The sequence below is a fragment of the Dermochelys coriacea genome, chromosome 5 (genome assembly GCF_009764565.3).
Source record: "Dermochelys coriacea isolate rDerCor1 chromosome 5, rDerCor1.pri.v4, whole genome shotgun sequence".
NCBI lineage: Eukaryota > Metazoa > Chordata > Testudines > Dermochelyidae > Dermochelys > Dermochelys coriacea.
The window spans coordinates 83,311,430-83,326,555 of NC_050072.1; the positions used below are offsets into that span (position 1 = coordinate 83,311,430).

General features: G+C 44.2%; 1 protein-coding gene across 1 annotated transcript in view; it reads left to right on the top strand.

Annotated features, from left to right (window-relative positions):
* The window catches only part of ADAMTS19 (ADAM metallopeptidase with thrombospondin type 1 motif 19), a 286,395-nt gene that overhangs the window by 180,218 nt on the left and 91,051 nt on the right, over positions 1-15,126 (top strand). Inside the window, exons 9-10 of the mRNA XM_038403950.2 lie at positions 7,028-7,168; positions 8,163-8,313. Coding sequence (XP_038259878.1) covers positions 7,028-7,168; positions 8,163-8,313 — 292 coding nt within the window. The remainder of the gene's footprint in view (positions 1-7,027; positions 7,169-8,162; positions 8,314-15,126) is intronic.

Sequence of the window (15,126 nt, forward strand, 5' to 3'; positions counted from 1 at the left end):
GGGCGGCAATAACATCACGGGAGGTGTACGGGATAGGGACAGGGGCAGGGGCAGAGTTAGAGGTGAGATTTTGGGCAGGGAGAGGGCTCTCAGTGATGCCGGGCACAGGCTTTAATGTGGGTTTGGCAGCCACGGCATCAGGAGGTGGATTATCTTCTGTAGGGCTCCCTCCCAGGAAGGAGGTCGATTGCTCCTCACAAACGAGGGGTGCCCCTGGTGGCTCGGGTCCTGGCCGCGTGGCACTGGCCATTGTCTCAACAAGCTCGGTGGCCATCAGCGGGGTGCCATCTGCGGCCGGGTTGATGGAGGAGTCCAGGGGCTCTTCGGAGGTGGGATCAGAAGCAATGGTTAGGGGGAGGGAGCATGGGGAAAGGGGGGGCTGAAGTGAAGTCGCCCAGATCAAGACCTGCTGGCATAGGGTCGTCCTCCCCCAGGTGACCGGGGTCAGACCCAGGGCGCGATCTCCTCATATATGGATGGGAGATTGCTTTCTGCCACCCTACGATTCTCCCTGCTGGCGCCTGATGCAACGGTTGCCTCGGGGCTCACTGAGGTTTCAGATGGCGCCAGGGCAGGAAGGGCTTCCTCAGGGATCTCGGGGGGGAGGGACTCCCATGGAGGGGAGATACTGCCTTCCAGTGCTGCCACGTCTTCCCCAGCCGGCACCGGTGGGTGGAACACACCCGTGGGTAGAGTGGAAGGCTCAGCATCGGTGTCCCCCTTCCTGGTCTTCCGGGGTCCTCCGCATCGGATGGGAGGAGCAGAGCTCGAGCCTTCTGCTTGCCCCGCTTCCCCTGGACTAGGGCCCAGTCCTCCATGGCATCATCGGGGGCTGGCTAGCAGGGGTCATGTCATGGGGCACACGCGATGGCTCAGGGACTCGGGGGGATAACAGTGGGGCAGCACAAGGGAGGGAAGATTCCCCTTGGGGCGGGCCCTCTCCCATGCCCGGCGGTGTCCCTGCCGCACCCTCCTCCACAAGCCCCACCAGATTGCAAGCAGCGGGGGCAGGGCTCTCCCGCTCCTCTGGACATAGTGAGGGAGGTGCCCCTTGGGCCCGAGTGGGGGCAATGGTGGACTGGAAAGAAGGAGGGGTGTTTTTGGGAGCCGGGCAGCCAGGAGCACCGGCGATGACGGGGCCGGTGCCCTGCTGGGGCTCGGGGTCCCGGATGCCTCTGCTTGCCGGGCCAAGGGGCAGTCCCTCCGGACGTGCCCCATCACCCGGCAGAGGTAGCACTGGGCCTCCCCTGTGGAGTAGTGCACCCGGTAATGGGCCCCCTGGTAAGGGACTAGAAAGGACTCCTCGAGCGCCTCTCCGTCACGCACCACCGGTGGCAGTTGAAGCTGCACATGCCGGCGGAACGAGAGGACGTGACGGAGGGCGGGGTCTTTGCAGCCCAACGGGAGAGGGCTGATGACAGAGATGGGTTTCCCCAGGGTAGAGAGGGCGGGTAACAGGGCGGCATTGGGAAGAAAGGGAGGGACGGAGGTCAGGACCAGGCGGACATCCAGGTCCTCTAGCGGCTCCAGGGAGATGAACAGCCCCCGCACCACCAGGCCCTTCTCCACCGCCTCCTGAGTGGCGGTTTCCGATGCTAAGAAGAAGGCGACCTTGCCATACATTTGCCATACAATGGCCGTGGGCCCCACCACCCTCGCCAACGCCCACACATAGGTCTCCACGTGGGGCGAGGCAGGCACCAGGAGGCAACGGACGCCGTGCTTCCTGGTCATGGTGGAAAAGGGGCCCTGGCTGCTATAGATGGTAGTGGAGGCGGTGGCTGGGAGGGATGACGTAGCGACAGGCAGGGGGGCTGCCACCACCTGGGCATATGCCCTGGGGGCCAGGGGAGGAACACCCGCAGAGCTGGTGGAGGGAACAGTGGGGAGGGATGCCACGCCCGGTGGCAGGGCCACGGCAGTGGGGGCAGCCCCTGCCATGGAAGGCCTGGTCTTTTTAGCGGGGCCTTTCCCCTTCTTCTTACCCTGGCCTTTCCTGCTGGCTTGGGGGGCTCCCCCAGAATCTGAGGGGGGAAGGACATGGCAGCAGTGGAGGTCACCCCAGTGCCCGTCACTGCTGGCGCCCCAGTGGGGGCGGTGGCAGATGGTTCGGCAGCGGCAGTGGAGGTAGAGGCTTGAAGGGGTGACGGAGGGGCAGGTGGGAGAGGGACAGCTCGGGCTGCTGAAGGGGCCCCACCCGTCTTGTCCCCATCATCATGAGCAGGGAGGGAAGGGGAGACACCAGAAGGAGGAGGGGAAAGGGGAAGCAGGTCGACCACTCCTCCCCACTAGGCTGCAGGCAGGGGAGGAGGGCGCCAAAAGGGGTGGGCTGGACGGGGGGGGGCAATCAGGGGTTAGCGGTCAGTCGCTGACACGGGTTGGAATTCCGGCTCCTCTAGCTGCACTAGGTGAGCGAGGAATACAACAGCATTGGGGGTGCAGTGAGGAGGGTTGAAACTAAAATGGGGAGTTGCACAAGCGCATGGGAGGGGGCATGGGCACACGGAGCAAGGGGCTAAGCGGGCTGGAGTTGGGATAGGGAAACCAAGGGGCTAGCTTCAGAGGCTGGGCGGGGCAAACAAACAAAGGCTGTAGAGAAAAAATGGGTCGGGCAAACAAACAAACTGAAGCTAGTGGGGGGGGGCTGGGGCAAAAGATGCAAAGGGCAAATGGGGCAGGTAACAAAGGGCAAAGCTGTGAGGTAGGCAGTCCGGGGGGGGGGCACGTGCACCCACGTGCACTTGCACAATGTCTGTTTAGGCTGGCTGCTGCTTCTAGCCCAAAGGGTGGAAATAGGGCGTGGCAAGCCAAGCAAGCAGCTGAGTCTAGAGGCAGGAGCTGAATAGATGGTATACAGCCAGTGGGGGAGGTGGAGGGGGCAGCGGTGGTGGTGGAAGTGGTGGGGGGGGGACACAGATGGATCAGGGGGCAGCTCCACACCACACCCTCTGTGTCCCTGGAAACACAGTCAAGACCCCCACCACAAGAGCACAGTTTGAAAGTTACTTAGTCTTAAGGCCCCCTCCATGGTGGTCTGCAAAGTCTCTAGGTGCTCCCCCACTGGTAGATGGTCCCCTTTTTCTCCTCCTCGGAGCTTCAGCAGCTCTAGACAGCAGACTCTGCAGCAACAGCAGCAGCTCCAGGTGGTGGTCCAGCCAGGCAGAAACGACCCCTCTCAGGTGGTGGTGTTGGTGGTATCCACAGAAGCAACAGCTGGGGTCCCTCACTCCCCCCTTCTTGGGAGTGGGCCAGCAGCCCGCCCCCCCAAGGGGCTGCAGTTGGAGTAATAGCAGCACCCAAGGGTGGGGGGGGTCCAGCAGCTGGCTAGCAACCAGGTAGCAGAGAAGGGGGGTGGCCTAGCCAAGGGAGGAGGAGGAGGAGGAGGAGGAGGAAGAGCCCAGGGCCGAGCAGTCCTCTCCCTCCTTCTCCCTCCAGACCAGAGGGCTACAAGAGAGCAATCAAAGAGAGAGCTATTGGTCCCCAATTAACCAGGTCTCTTTTCCCTGGGTAAGGGAACAGGAAGGGTTCCAGAACAATCGGAAACCTTCTGGAGACAATTAAGACAGGCTGATTAGAACACCTGCAGCCAATCAAGAAGCTGCTAGAATCAATTAAGGCAGGCTAATCAGGGCACCTGGGTTTTAAAAAGGAGCTCACTTCAGTTTGTGGTGTGCGTGAGGAGCTGAGAGTGAGAACGCAGACAGTTGGAGGACTGAGATGTTCAAGCGTTATCAGACACCAGGAGGAAGGTCCTATGGTGAGGATAAAGAAGGTGTTGGGAGGAGGCCATGGGGAAGTAGCCCAGGGCGTTGTAGCTGTCACAGCTGTTCCAGGAGGCACCCTAGACAGCTGCATTCCACAGGGCCCTGGCTTGGAACCTGGAGTAGAGGGCAGGCCTGGGTTCCCCCCAGATTCTCCCAACTCCTGGTCAGACACAGGAGGAGTCGACCTGGACTGTGAATTCAGAAAAACGGCCAAGCTGAGGGCTGCCGTGAAGCTCCAAGGCGAGCAAATCCGCCAATAAGCGCAAGATCCACCAAGGTAGAACAGGAACTTTGTCACACTTCCTAAACCTGATCATCAGTCAGTGGTTGGCTTTGCTCTGGAATATGAGGGTCTACCTCTTTGATATTTTTTTATTCTAGTTAAGGTAATGGTGGATGTTCTCATTTTCCAGATAAATGCCTAATCATTTTGTGAATCCTGTTAATTCTTTTTCTTATCCAGTTTTGACCCATCATCTTTTAAACTAAGGTGACATTAAAATATGGTTTCCTCCAGTTTATGCATACTGAAAGTATATACTTGCCCAATGAATTCAGTGTGTCAGTATACATGTTATTTTTAGATATATCTGTCCATAACAAACAAGTTATGATAACACTGAGCACATCCTTTCTCTAATTAAATACATCAGAAAATAGTTGAATCCTCTGTCACAATGATATTAAACTGAACTAGTGGAGTATGTTTAGAGAGAATAATTTCTCAGAAGCAAACTAACAACCCACAGTGGACCCATCAGCCTAAAAGGAAAACTACTACTTCTTTATTCCTGCCTATACCCCACTCATAGATCTTAATCAACTTTGAACCACGGTATCATAAGAAATAATCTCTCTGTTATGTTTTTACTTTTGACTGTATACCAAACAATTGCAGATGCTTATTAGTTACAAAAAGGCTGTTGAAATCTTATTTCTTTGGGTTCCATATCAAGAGATCACATGTTCTGTCTCCATCCTTGCAGCATTATGCCCTTAAAATTGTTTGGTCACTTCCCAGGGCAAATTTGTGTTTCACGTCTTGAACTCTAACAGATTCACTTTATTCTCTATGGCATTTTCTGCTGTGGAGTTTCTTTTCCACAGAATATACCTTTAAGCTCTGTAGTCATGTTACTGAATGTTCATATGGGCAACTCCTATGTGTGATCTTTGTACCTTTTTACTGACGTTGGCTGCAGTATAGCACCTTTTTTTGTCAGTTCCAGTCGTCCAATCAACTTGCTTTCTTCCATTGTTCAGACAGAGGGAAGATTTACCCAGAGATTATGGAGGAATTTATCAAAGTTTTTGATAAATGGGAAAATGTGGCACTGGGTGTGTGGGGACATGAAAGAGTTCAGTCAATCAAGAGACTTAACTAGCTAGGGCTCACATCAATGGAGTTTGAGTGTGGAAGCACTTTTGTAGTGGTGCACTATTCATCTCAGAAAAAGTGAGAAACTGAAATGAGTGTGAAATAAATGTATCTTCACCCCAATTCTATCCACTATTCACAACATTCTCCCTGAAGATTCATGCCCAGACAGCTGCCTCAGCGTTCCACACTGTGTAGTGTGCACATTCCAGTAAGGGGCTCCAAACTAGCAGCAGCAGAACTTTTGTTGAGCACCCTGGCAGGCACAATAGAGTCCTACACAACAGTGCCTTATTGGGGAATTAAATTCCTTTCATTAATAAGCACAATGCAACATGAGCTGTGGTACCTCACATAAAATTTGACCTAGAGTTACTGATATTTGGCTGGTTTCAGAGTAGCAGCTGTGTTAGTCTGTATTCACAAAAAGAAAAGGAGTACTTGTGGCACCTTAGAGACTAACAAATTTATCTGAGCATAAGCTTTTGTGAGCTACAGTTCACTTTATCGGATGCATTCAGTGGGGAAAAAACTAGCTTTGTGTGGGGCACAGTTTGGCAATGAGGGAAAGTTGCCAGGATTGTGTGGTGTTTTTGTTTTTTGTTGTTTACATTTTCGTGTCAAAGTAAACAAAGGATGGTAGGGAGGCATGTGATATCAGCACTTAGTACTGGTCTAGAGGTAACTGACTTTTCATGCATGAAAAATTGCATTGATACATTTATTCTACAATTCTTTGGCTGAAAGCAAGGACTATTCGTGAGACATGACCAAGATAGCCAACGTAATTTAATATACATGATGAGCATAAGGGGCCAGCACAGAAAGAGTAGTGCTTACGTAGTGGTATCACCCACAGTTTGCTTTGCTACACTACAAACTACAAGGCTATTTTAAGAAGATAGCAGCTGCAAATTCCCAGCAGCCACTATGTATGTCCTGCTCTGAAGAGTATCCTTATAGTGACTTTTAAATAGTCAAAAGCAGCTGATACTGTTTTATTTACTTTTCAGATAGGAGCTCTGTGTGTATCCACATAGCTACTTTTGAAGGTTTTAAAGAGCCATTTTTCACTTAAAAAACTCACCTGACTATTGCCTACAATCAAATAGGTTTTTTTTCAAGTGACAGGGAATCTTCAAAAGCAATAACTGAGCAAATTGGAAGTGGCAGCCACAAGTAGATTTTGTAGCAGAATTTTATGATTCCTAAATGGCAATGTCCTGTGGGAGCATTCGCCACCTTTTACCATGTGGGTGCTTTGTCCTTTGGATGTAGTTTCCTTGAGTCATTCCATTGCTATTATTTGAAATAAAAGGTACTGTAGCCAAAACTCTGAATTTTTGAAATTGTAAGTATACATAAAACTACTGCTCAGAATATTTTAACAATGCATCTTACCTATTAGTTAGCTAAATGCAAGTCGTCAACAATAAACAAACAAATGTATAAAGAAAACAAGTTCAATGCAGAATTACACTGAGATTCACTGGCTTTGTTATGTAAGCTCACAATGGTCTTCTCATTCATTAGTGGGAGAAATGCAGTTGTTGTTTGTGGAGGCCAAAAGTATAAATTTTTTCAAAATAGAATTAGGTATGTTTATGGAGGATAGGTCCATCAATGGCTATTAGTCATTCTGGGTGACCTTAGCCTCAGAAACTGGGAGTGAATGTCAGAGGATGGATCATTCAGTGATTGCCTGTTCTGTTCATTCCCTCTGAAGCACCTGGCACTGGCCACTGTCGGAAGACAGGATACTGAGCTAAATGGACCCTTGGTTTGACCCAGTGTGGCCATTCTTATGTTCTTAACCATTTTGAAAACCACTTATTATGCTGTTTTCTTAAAATAATTTTTATTTTTTAATACTTTCAAAATTCAGCATGGGAATAAATCATGACAATGATCACCCATCCTGTGCAGATGGTCTCCATATCATGTCTGGAGAATGGATTAAAGGACAGAATCTTGGTGATGTTTCATGGTCCCGGTGCAGTAGGGAAGATCTAGAAAGATTCCTCAGGTAATTAAGTCAAGAAATAGCATTGCTTAAAGTAATTTTTGACTTTTGTTCTAAGTTTCAGGTATGCCAAATACTTAATACTCTCTACCAGCTTCTGTATGAGGTTAAAAAGGAAATACTGTTAATAATAGATGCATATTAATCACCAAAAAGCCACCTTATCAACTAAAGAAAATACATTAACAAAGATATGGGGCAAAAATACATATTAGGAAGATAGTGTGTTTAAAATGAAATCTGTATTGTTTTCTATTTTGCATATAATAGATTACATCATGTCCTATGTTGTCATTCAATAACAAACAAGATGTGGAAATAATTTTATTTTAACAGAAATATTTTGAGTTATCTAGTTGAGAATATGATACATGGAACCTACATTGTGCCCATGCATTGTATAAGGAATAACCCTCAAGAATAACCCTCTTGAACTGATAGATATGCCTACTGACAATTTACTACTTACAACTGAGCAGTCCTTTAAAGATCTGTATTGGAGCTGGCACTGGAATGATTGAGATTCGAGGACAATCTGTAGATGTGTCCATTTAGAACTCAAATCTAATGGAGGTCCATGTATTTTCATCTCCCTTTTTCTTTAATTTTGTGTGAAAACAGTGCTAACTGAAATCTTGGGACTTGAAAAACACTGACATTTAAAATATGGGTGAAAAAAGTGAGCTCCATAAATATTTATTAAAAGCCATATAATTTTTAAACAATTAAATTATGTAATATTTACACTAAAATGTTTTCCAAATATTTTCCTGAAATCCTTATAGCTGCTTGTAATCCATAAACTGTTTTGCCTTTCTGTAAATATACAACAGCAAAAGAAAGAACTTCGTTAAATTAACAGGTCTAAATGTCAGCAAAATGCTGCTTAAGATCTGTTAATGCTTTTTTTATAGCAATTGCATATGTTCTATGTCAACAAAATAGCCAACCTTTATTAATATTATTCAACATTTTATGAATTTTTGCATATTGGCAGGTCAAAGGCCAGTAACTGTTTGCTACATACAAATCCCCAAAGCCTCAATTCTGTGATTATTCCCTCCAAACTGCCAGGAATGACGTACACTGCAAATGAACAGTGTCAGATTCTCTTTGGACCAATGGCTTCATTTTGTCAAGAAATGCAGGTAAGGATTTTTATTTTAGAACAGAGTTATTTTTTCAGGGACAGCATGAAAGAGAGAATTACTGATTTGTAACTGTTTTTATACGTTGCATGTGAAAGTCAATATGGGCATGTTTTATTATTGTTTAGGCCCTGCTATAGTGGTGCTGGATTGGAGCTTGAATGTGCACCATTAGCATGCTGATTTCAGTATAAAAATAGAAAAATACATCCAGTGAAGTCATGGACCCTCTGAAGTAAATGACCTCACCACACATTAAGTGATAGGGCCATTGTCTGGCTTCTTGGAAAAGGTGTATTGCTCCATTATGGGCTAGGGAGCCAGAGTGTTACTTGCTACAGCAGCTTTATACCAGATCAGTGTGGGGATGCTGTTCCATGCCTTCCCCTCCACTCACAGGTGGCCAGAAGAGAAGGGGGACTACTTAAGTCTATGTTGGTGCAGGAAAAGGTGGAGCAGCACCCACCCTCCCATCCATGGAAGCAGTTAAAAGACAAGATTTTGTCATGATCCGCTGTGGGCCTGACTGTAGTTGCTCCTTTCCAAGGGGTCTGTGAAGGAAATTTTTTCTTTTCCATTTCTTTCTGCAGCCAGTACAAAAACTCTCATTATCTCTCATTAAACTACAATTTATGAGCCGGACTGTCAAATGTATGTATGTGCAATTGCACGATACCTTTGTACCCTCCTAATTTCCCTATGCCTCTACTGTGGGTAAGTAAATCAGGAATGTTATATTAATGAAACCTGGTGAAGTTAGACAGCCAATTAATCATCTGCAAGTTGCAAATAATCCCCAAGATGCTTTGCCAAACTGTCTCTCTGGGTGTCTTTAGTGCTCCTTTAGTGTTCCTTGCTATTTTCAGGAACACCAACAATTAAGTCAAAATTATTATCCTGATGCTAATTTGACTATCTCCTTGAAAATAGGGTACTTACTTTCCTGGACTTGTCCTCTATTAATTTCTGATATTTAGTGTTGAATGCCCCATGTTCCTTTTGTTCTAGGGTTTTTTTTATTTGTGAAAACATATAGTCCAAGTTAAAGAAATTTATTCTGTCAGGCTGGGAATAAATGTCACTAGTGACATGTGCAGCTGCTAAAAAGAATTGAACCACATCGAACAATGCATTTCTTCTAAGATCTGACTGCCCATACATTTGATTAAGCAGAACTTGTAAGTTTATCTATAATCACATCATATGGTAATATTAGAGATACCAATCACATCTCCCTCATCACCAAGGTTCCAGTACACAATCTCTCTGATAATCCTGTGAGACAAGGGAGAGATTCCAGTACTTCCCCTCACCTGGTCGTTTGCCTACAATGCCTGCCACAGCAGAGTACTAACAACACCTACCCCTGCAGAGTTATCTCTGGGAGCTACTAAATTGGCCCACATTCCTGTTCCTTGAATGGTGCCTAATCTTCATGTTGAATTTTTTTTTTAACCCTGTGAACGCGCTTTAAGGTGAAGGCTGTAATTTATGTAGTCTGAGAAGAGTAGCCTAAAGCCTTTCAAGAACAAAGTGTTTGTGTATCTTTCAGTGTAAGATTTATACTGTCACTGTGATTATCTTATAAAACTGCCAAGTTTGCTTTCATGCCCACTGTGCTTCAAGTAAGAATCAATTAGTTCCTACCATTCTTTCGAATAACAGAAAGCAAGATAATGGCTCATGAGTAGAACCTGATAATTGAGTACAATTGTAGAACTGCAAAATATTAGCCTTGAAGATTAAAGTCCAGGATGTGAATGCTATCTAGTCAACTTTACTAAAACAATTCTTGTCATAACACAGCTGTGATCATTATAGAAAATGAATAGAGTGGTTATAAAGCATGGCAACTTTTAAGAAAGTCCAAGGGAAAGATCAAAAGTTATGGAAATATTATATTTCTGTCTACATATCTGTCCTTAGCTCCACCACTACTGTTCCCACTATCTCCATTCTGCACAAGCATCACTCTTAGCTTCTCTCTTTATCTTTCTTGAATAGTCCCAACTTTTCTCCTCCTTCCCAGCTGTTCATATGACTGGAATGGCATTCCACTTGACATACACAAATATCCCTCACTCTTTTTTTTTTCCTTCAAAAACCTCCAGAAAAGCCAACTGTTCTGTGAAATGTTCCAGTCACAGTGACCCCTGCCTGTTTCTGTTATGTTGTTTGTTTTGTAATATGCAAGGTTTTGCTGTTAGAATGGATGTCTCATAAGTCCTTTTGAAAGGGGAAATCTCTGTTTAGTTTAGCACAGCTTTTTTGTTGTACATTGCTGTGTACTATTGCACTGTATAAATAGGAAATTAATGTATAGTTTATAAAAATGAAGTGTCACCAGTATTTTATATCCTCAGATAAATCTTATTTCCCATTGTTAGTCCAAATAATTTTAACTTCTCTTGTACTGTGATAACGATGTACCAGAGAGGGAACATACTGTGTTAGAACTAAACGTTGTAATCATAACTTAACTGTCCAAGTTGGGGAAAAGAGAGAGTTTCACCCCCAGAAGAGTGAAGTTCTGACTCAAAGTTCAGTGCTCTGGTTTGTGTTTCACTACAATGTTGTTACTGAACTCCAGCTTTCTATTAGCCTCCCTAGCAATGATGGTTTAACTGGCAGCACTTAAAGTTCCCAGTGAAGTGTTCAGCTGTTTTTCATGATTTGCCCCCGTACACACAAAAATCCTAAAATGTCAGAAAAGTCTTGGATTTTTGTCTTTAAAAATTCTGGCTGCATTACTTCAGTGATAAAAGTGCAACTGTAAATATGAGTAAACCTTTCACTTTTTTGCAGAGTGGACCATATGTCCTGAAGAGTTAGGAAAGATGGTCTGACACACAAACTTTCCAGTTGAAAACTTTAATCCTGATTGTTCTTTCAACTTACATACTTAAATCAAATATCAGCAGGAAATATCAGGATTTATTTAACCAAAGGAACTCTGTCACCTGAGAGCGTCTAAAGCATATCGATGGTCAAAGAGTTTTCATTCTGTGTGATGTGCTGAATACTTTCTTTATGTTTGTTGTATGCAAAAACAAAAGCAAAAATAGCTAAAATATACAGTTTAGATATCAAAACTACATTAAAGATTATTAATGAAATGTATAATGATGCTAGGAATGCGAGGAGCCTAGGTAACAAAATGGAGGAACTAGAGCTACTGGTGCAGGAAGTGAAACCAGATATTATAGGGATAACAGAAACATGGTGGAATAATAGTCATGACTGGACTACAGGTATTGAAGGGTATGTGCGGTTTAGGAAAGACAGAAGTAAAGGTAAAGGTGGTGGAGTAGCATTGTCTATCAATGATGAGGTAGAATGTAAAGAAATAAGAAGCGATGCAATGGATAAGACAGAGTCCGTCTGGGCAAAAATTACATTGGGGAAGAAAACTAGTAGAGCCTCCCTTAGGATAGTGCTTGGGGTGTGCTATAGGCCGCTGGGATCTAATTTGGTTATGGATAGAGCCCTTTTTAATGTTTTTAATGAAGTAAATACTAATGGAAACTGTGTGATCATGGGAGACTTTAACTTCCCAGATATAGACTGGAGGACGAGTGCTAGTAATAATAATAATAGGGCTCAGATTTTCCTAGATGCGATAGCTGATGGATTCCTTCATCAAGTAGTTGCTGAACCGACTAGAGGGGATGCTATTTTAGATTTGGTTTTGGTGAGTAGTGAGGACCTCATAGAAGAAACGGTTGTAGGGGATAATCTTGGCTCAAGTGATCATGAGCTAATTCAGTTCAAACTGAATGGAAGGATTAACAAAAATAAATCTGCAACTAGGGCTTTTGATTTCAAAAGGGCTGACTTTCAAAAATTAAGGAAATTAGTTAGGGAAATGGATTGGACTGAAGAACTTATGGATCTAAAGGTAGAGGAGGCCTGGGATTACTTTAAATCAAAGCTGCAGAAGCAATCAGAAGTCTGCATCCCAAGAAAGGGGAAAAAATTCATAGGCAGGAGTTGTAGACCAAGCTGGATGAGCAAGCATCTCAGAAAGGTGATTAAGAAGGAGCAGAAAGCATACAGGGAGTGGAAGATGGGAGGGATCAGCAAGGAAAGCTACCTTATTGAGGTCAGAACATGTAGAGATAAAGTGAGACAGGCTAAAAGTCAAGTAGAGTTGGACCTTGCAAAGGGAATTAAAACCAATAGTAAAAGGTTCTATAGCCATATAAATAAGAAGAAAACAAAGAAGGAAGAAGTGGGACTGCTAAAAACTGAGGATGGAGTGGAGGTTAAGGATAATCTAGGCATGGCCCAATATCTAAACAAATACTTTGCCTCAGTCTTTAACAAGGCTAAAGAGGATCTTCGGAATAATGGTAGCATGACAAATGGGAATGAGGATATGGAGGTAGATATTACCATATCTGAGGTAGAAGCGAAACTCAAACAGCTTAATGGGACTAAATCTGGGGGCCCAGATAATCTTCATTCAAGAATATTAAAGGAATTGGCACCCGAAATTGCAAGCCCATTGGCAAGAATTATTAATGAATCTGTAAACTCGGGAGTTGTACCTTATGATTGGAGAATTGCTAATATAGTTCCTATTTTTAAGAAAGGGAAAAAAAGTGATCCGGGTAACTACAGGCCTGTTAGTTTGACATTTGTAGTATGCAAGATCCTGGAAAAAATTTTTAAGGAGAAAATAGTTAAGGACATTGAAGTCAACGGTAAATGGGACAAAATACAACATGGTTTTACAAAAGGTAGATCTTGCCAAACCAACCTGATCTCCTTCTTTGAGAAAGTAACAGATTTTTTAGACAAAGGAAACACAGTGGATCTAATTTACCTAGATTTCAGTAAGGCATTTGATACCATGCCACATGGGGAATTATTAGTTTAAATTGGAAAAGATGGGGATCAATATGAAAACTGAAAGGTGGATAAGGAATTGGTTAAAGGGGAGACTGCAACGGGTCCTACTGAAAGGTAAACTGTCAGGCTGGAGGGAGGTTACCAGTGGAGTTCCTCAGGGATCAGTTTTGGGACCAATCTTATTTAATCTCTTTATTACTGACCTTGGCACAAAAAGTGGGAGTGTGCTAATAAAGTTTGCAGATGATACAAAGCTGGGAGGTATTGCCAATTTAGAGAAGGACCAGGATATCATACAGGAGGATCTGGATGACCTTGTAAACTGGAGTAATAGGATAAAATTTAATAGTGAGAAGTGTAAGGTTATGCATTTAGGGATTAACAAGAATTTTAGTTATAAGATGGGGACGCATCAATTAGAAGTAACAGAGGAGGAGAAGGACCTTGGAGTATTGGTTGATCATAGGGTGACTGAGCCGCCAATGTGATATGGCTGTGAAAAAAGCTAATGCAGTCTTGGGATGCATCAGGAGAGGTATTTCCAGTAGGGATAAGGAGGTTTTAGTACCGTTATACAAGGCACTGGTGAGACCTCACCTGGAGTACTGTGTGCAGTTCTGGTTTCCCATGTTTAAAAAGGATGAATTCAAACTGGAACAGGTACAGAGAAGGGCTACTAGGATGATCCAAGGAATGGAAAACTTGTCTTATGAAAGGAGACTCAAGGAGCTTGGCTTGTTTAGCCTAACCAAAAGAAGGTTGAGGGGAGATATGATTGCTCTCTATAAATATATCAGAGGGATAAATACAGGAGATGGAGAGGAATTATTTAAGATCAGTATCAATGTGGACACAAGAACAAATGGGTATAAACTGGCCACCAGGAAGTTTAGACTTGAAATTAGATGAAGGTTTCTAACCATCAGAGGAGTGAAGTTTTAGAATAGCCTTCCAAGGGAAGCAGTGGGGGCAAAAGGTCTATCTGGCTTTAAGATTCTACTCAATAAGTTTATGGAGGAGATGGTATGATGGGATAACGTGATTTTGGTAATTAACTGATCTTTAAATATTCATGGTAAATAGCCTAATGGCCTGTGATGGGATGTTAAATAGGTGGGATTTGAGTTACCCAGGAAAGAATTTTCTGTAGTATCTGGCTGGTGAATCTTGCCCATATGCTCAGGGTTTAGCTGATCGCCATATTTGGGGTCGGGAAGGAATTTTCTTCCAGGGCAGATTGGAAGAGGCCCTGGAGGTTTTTTGCCTTCCTCTGTAGCATGGGGCACGGGTCACTTGATGGAGGATTCTCTGCTCCTTGAAGTCTTTAAACCACGATTTAGAATCATAGACTATCAGGGTTGGAAGGGACCTCAGGAAGTCATCTAGTCCAACCCCCTGCTCAAAGCAGGACCAATCCCCAATTTTTGCCCCAGATCCCTAAATGGCCCCCTCAAGGATTGAACTCACAATCCTGAGTTTAGCAGGCCAATGCTCAAACCACTGAGACATAGGTGAGGTTTTTCACAGGAGTGGGTGGGTGAAATTCTGTGGCCTGCGTTGTGCAGGAGGTCAGACTAGATGATCAGAATGGTCCCTTCTGACCTTAGTATCTATGTATCTATGAAATCATGAAATACAGCAGGGAATTAAATAAACACAGCTAATTATTTCCAGTGCAGCTAGTAAACCATCTGAATTAGTTAAATAGCTTCTGAAGCATCTACAAAGTATCTAATGAAGATACTAAATATTTTAAAATAAGCACAATATGTACACTTTTTTTCAATGTCATACCTAATTCCTTATGGGTTGAACAGACCACGTGTATCCATGTTATAGACTTTAGGTTAGAAGCATTCTTCCAGAAGATATTAACAGACTTTAGCTCAGTTAAAAAAAAATCAGTTTGCTTTTTTGTTGTAGTGTGTATTTTGTATGGCTCTTAGGCTTGTATATCAA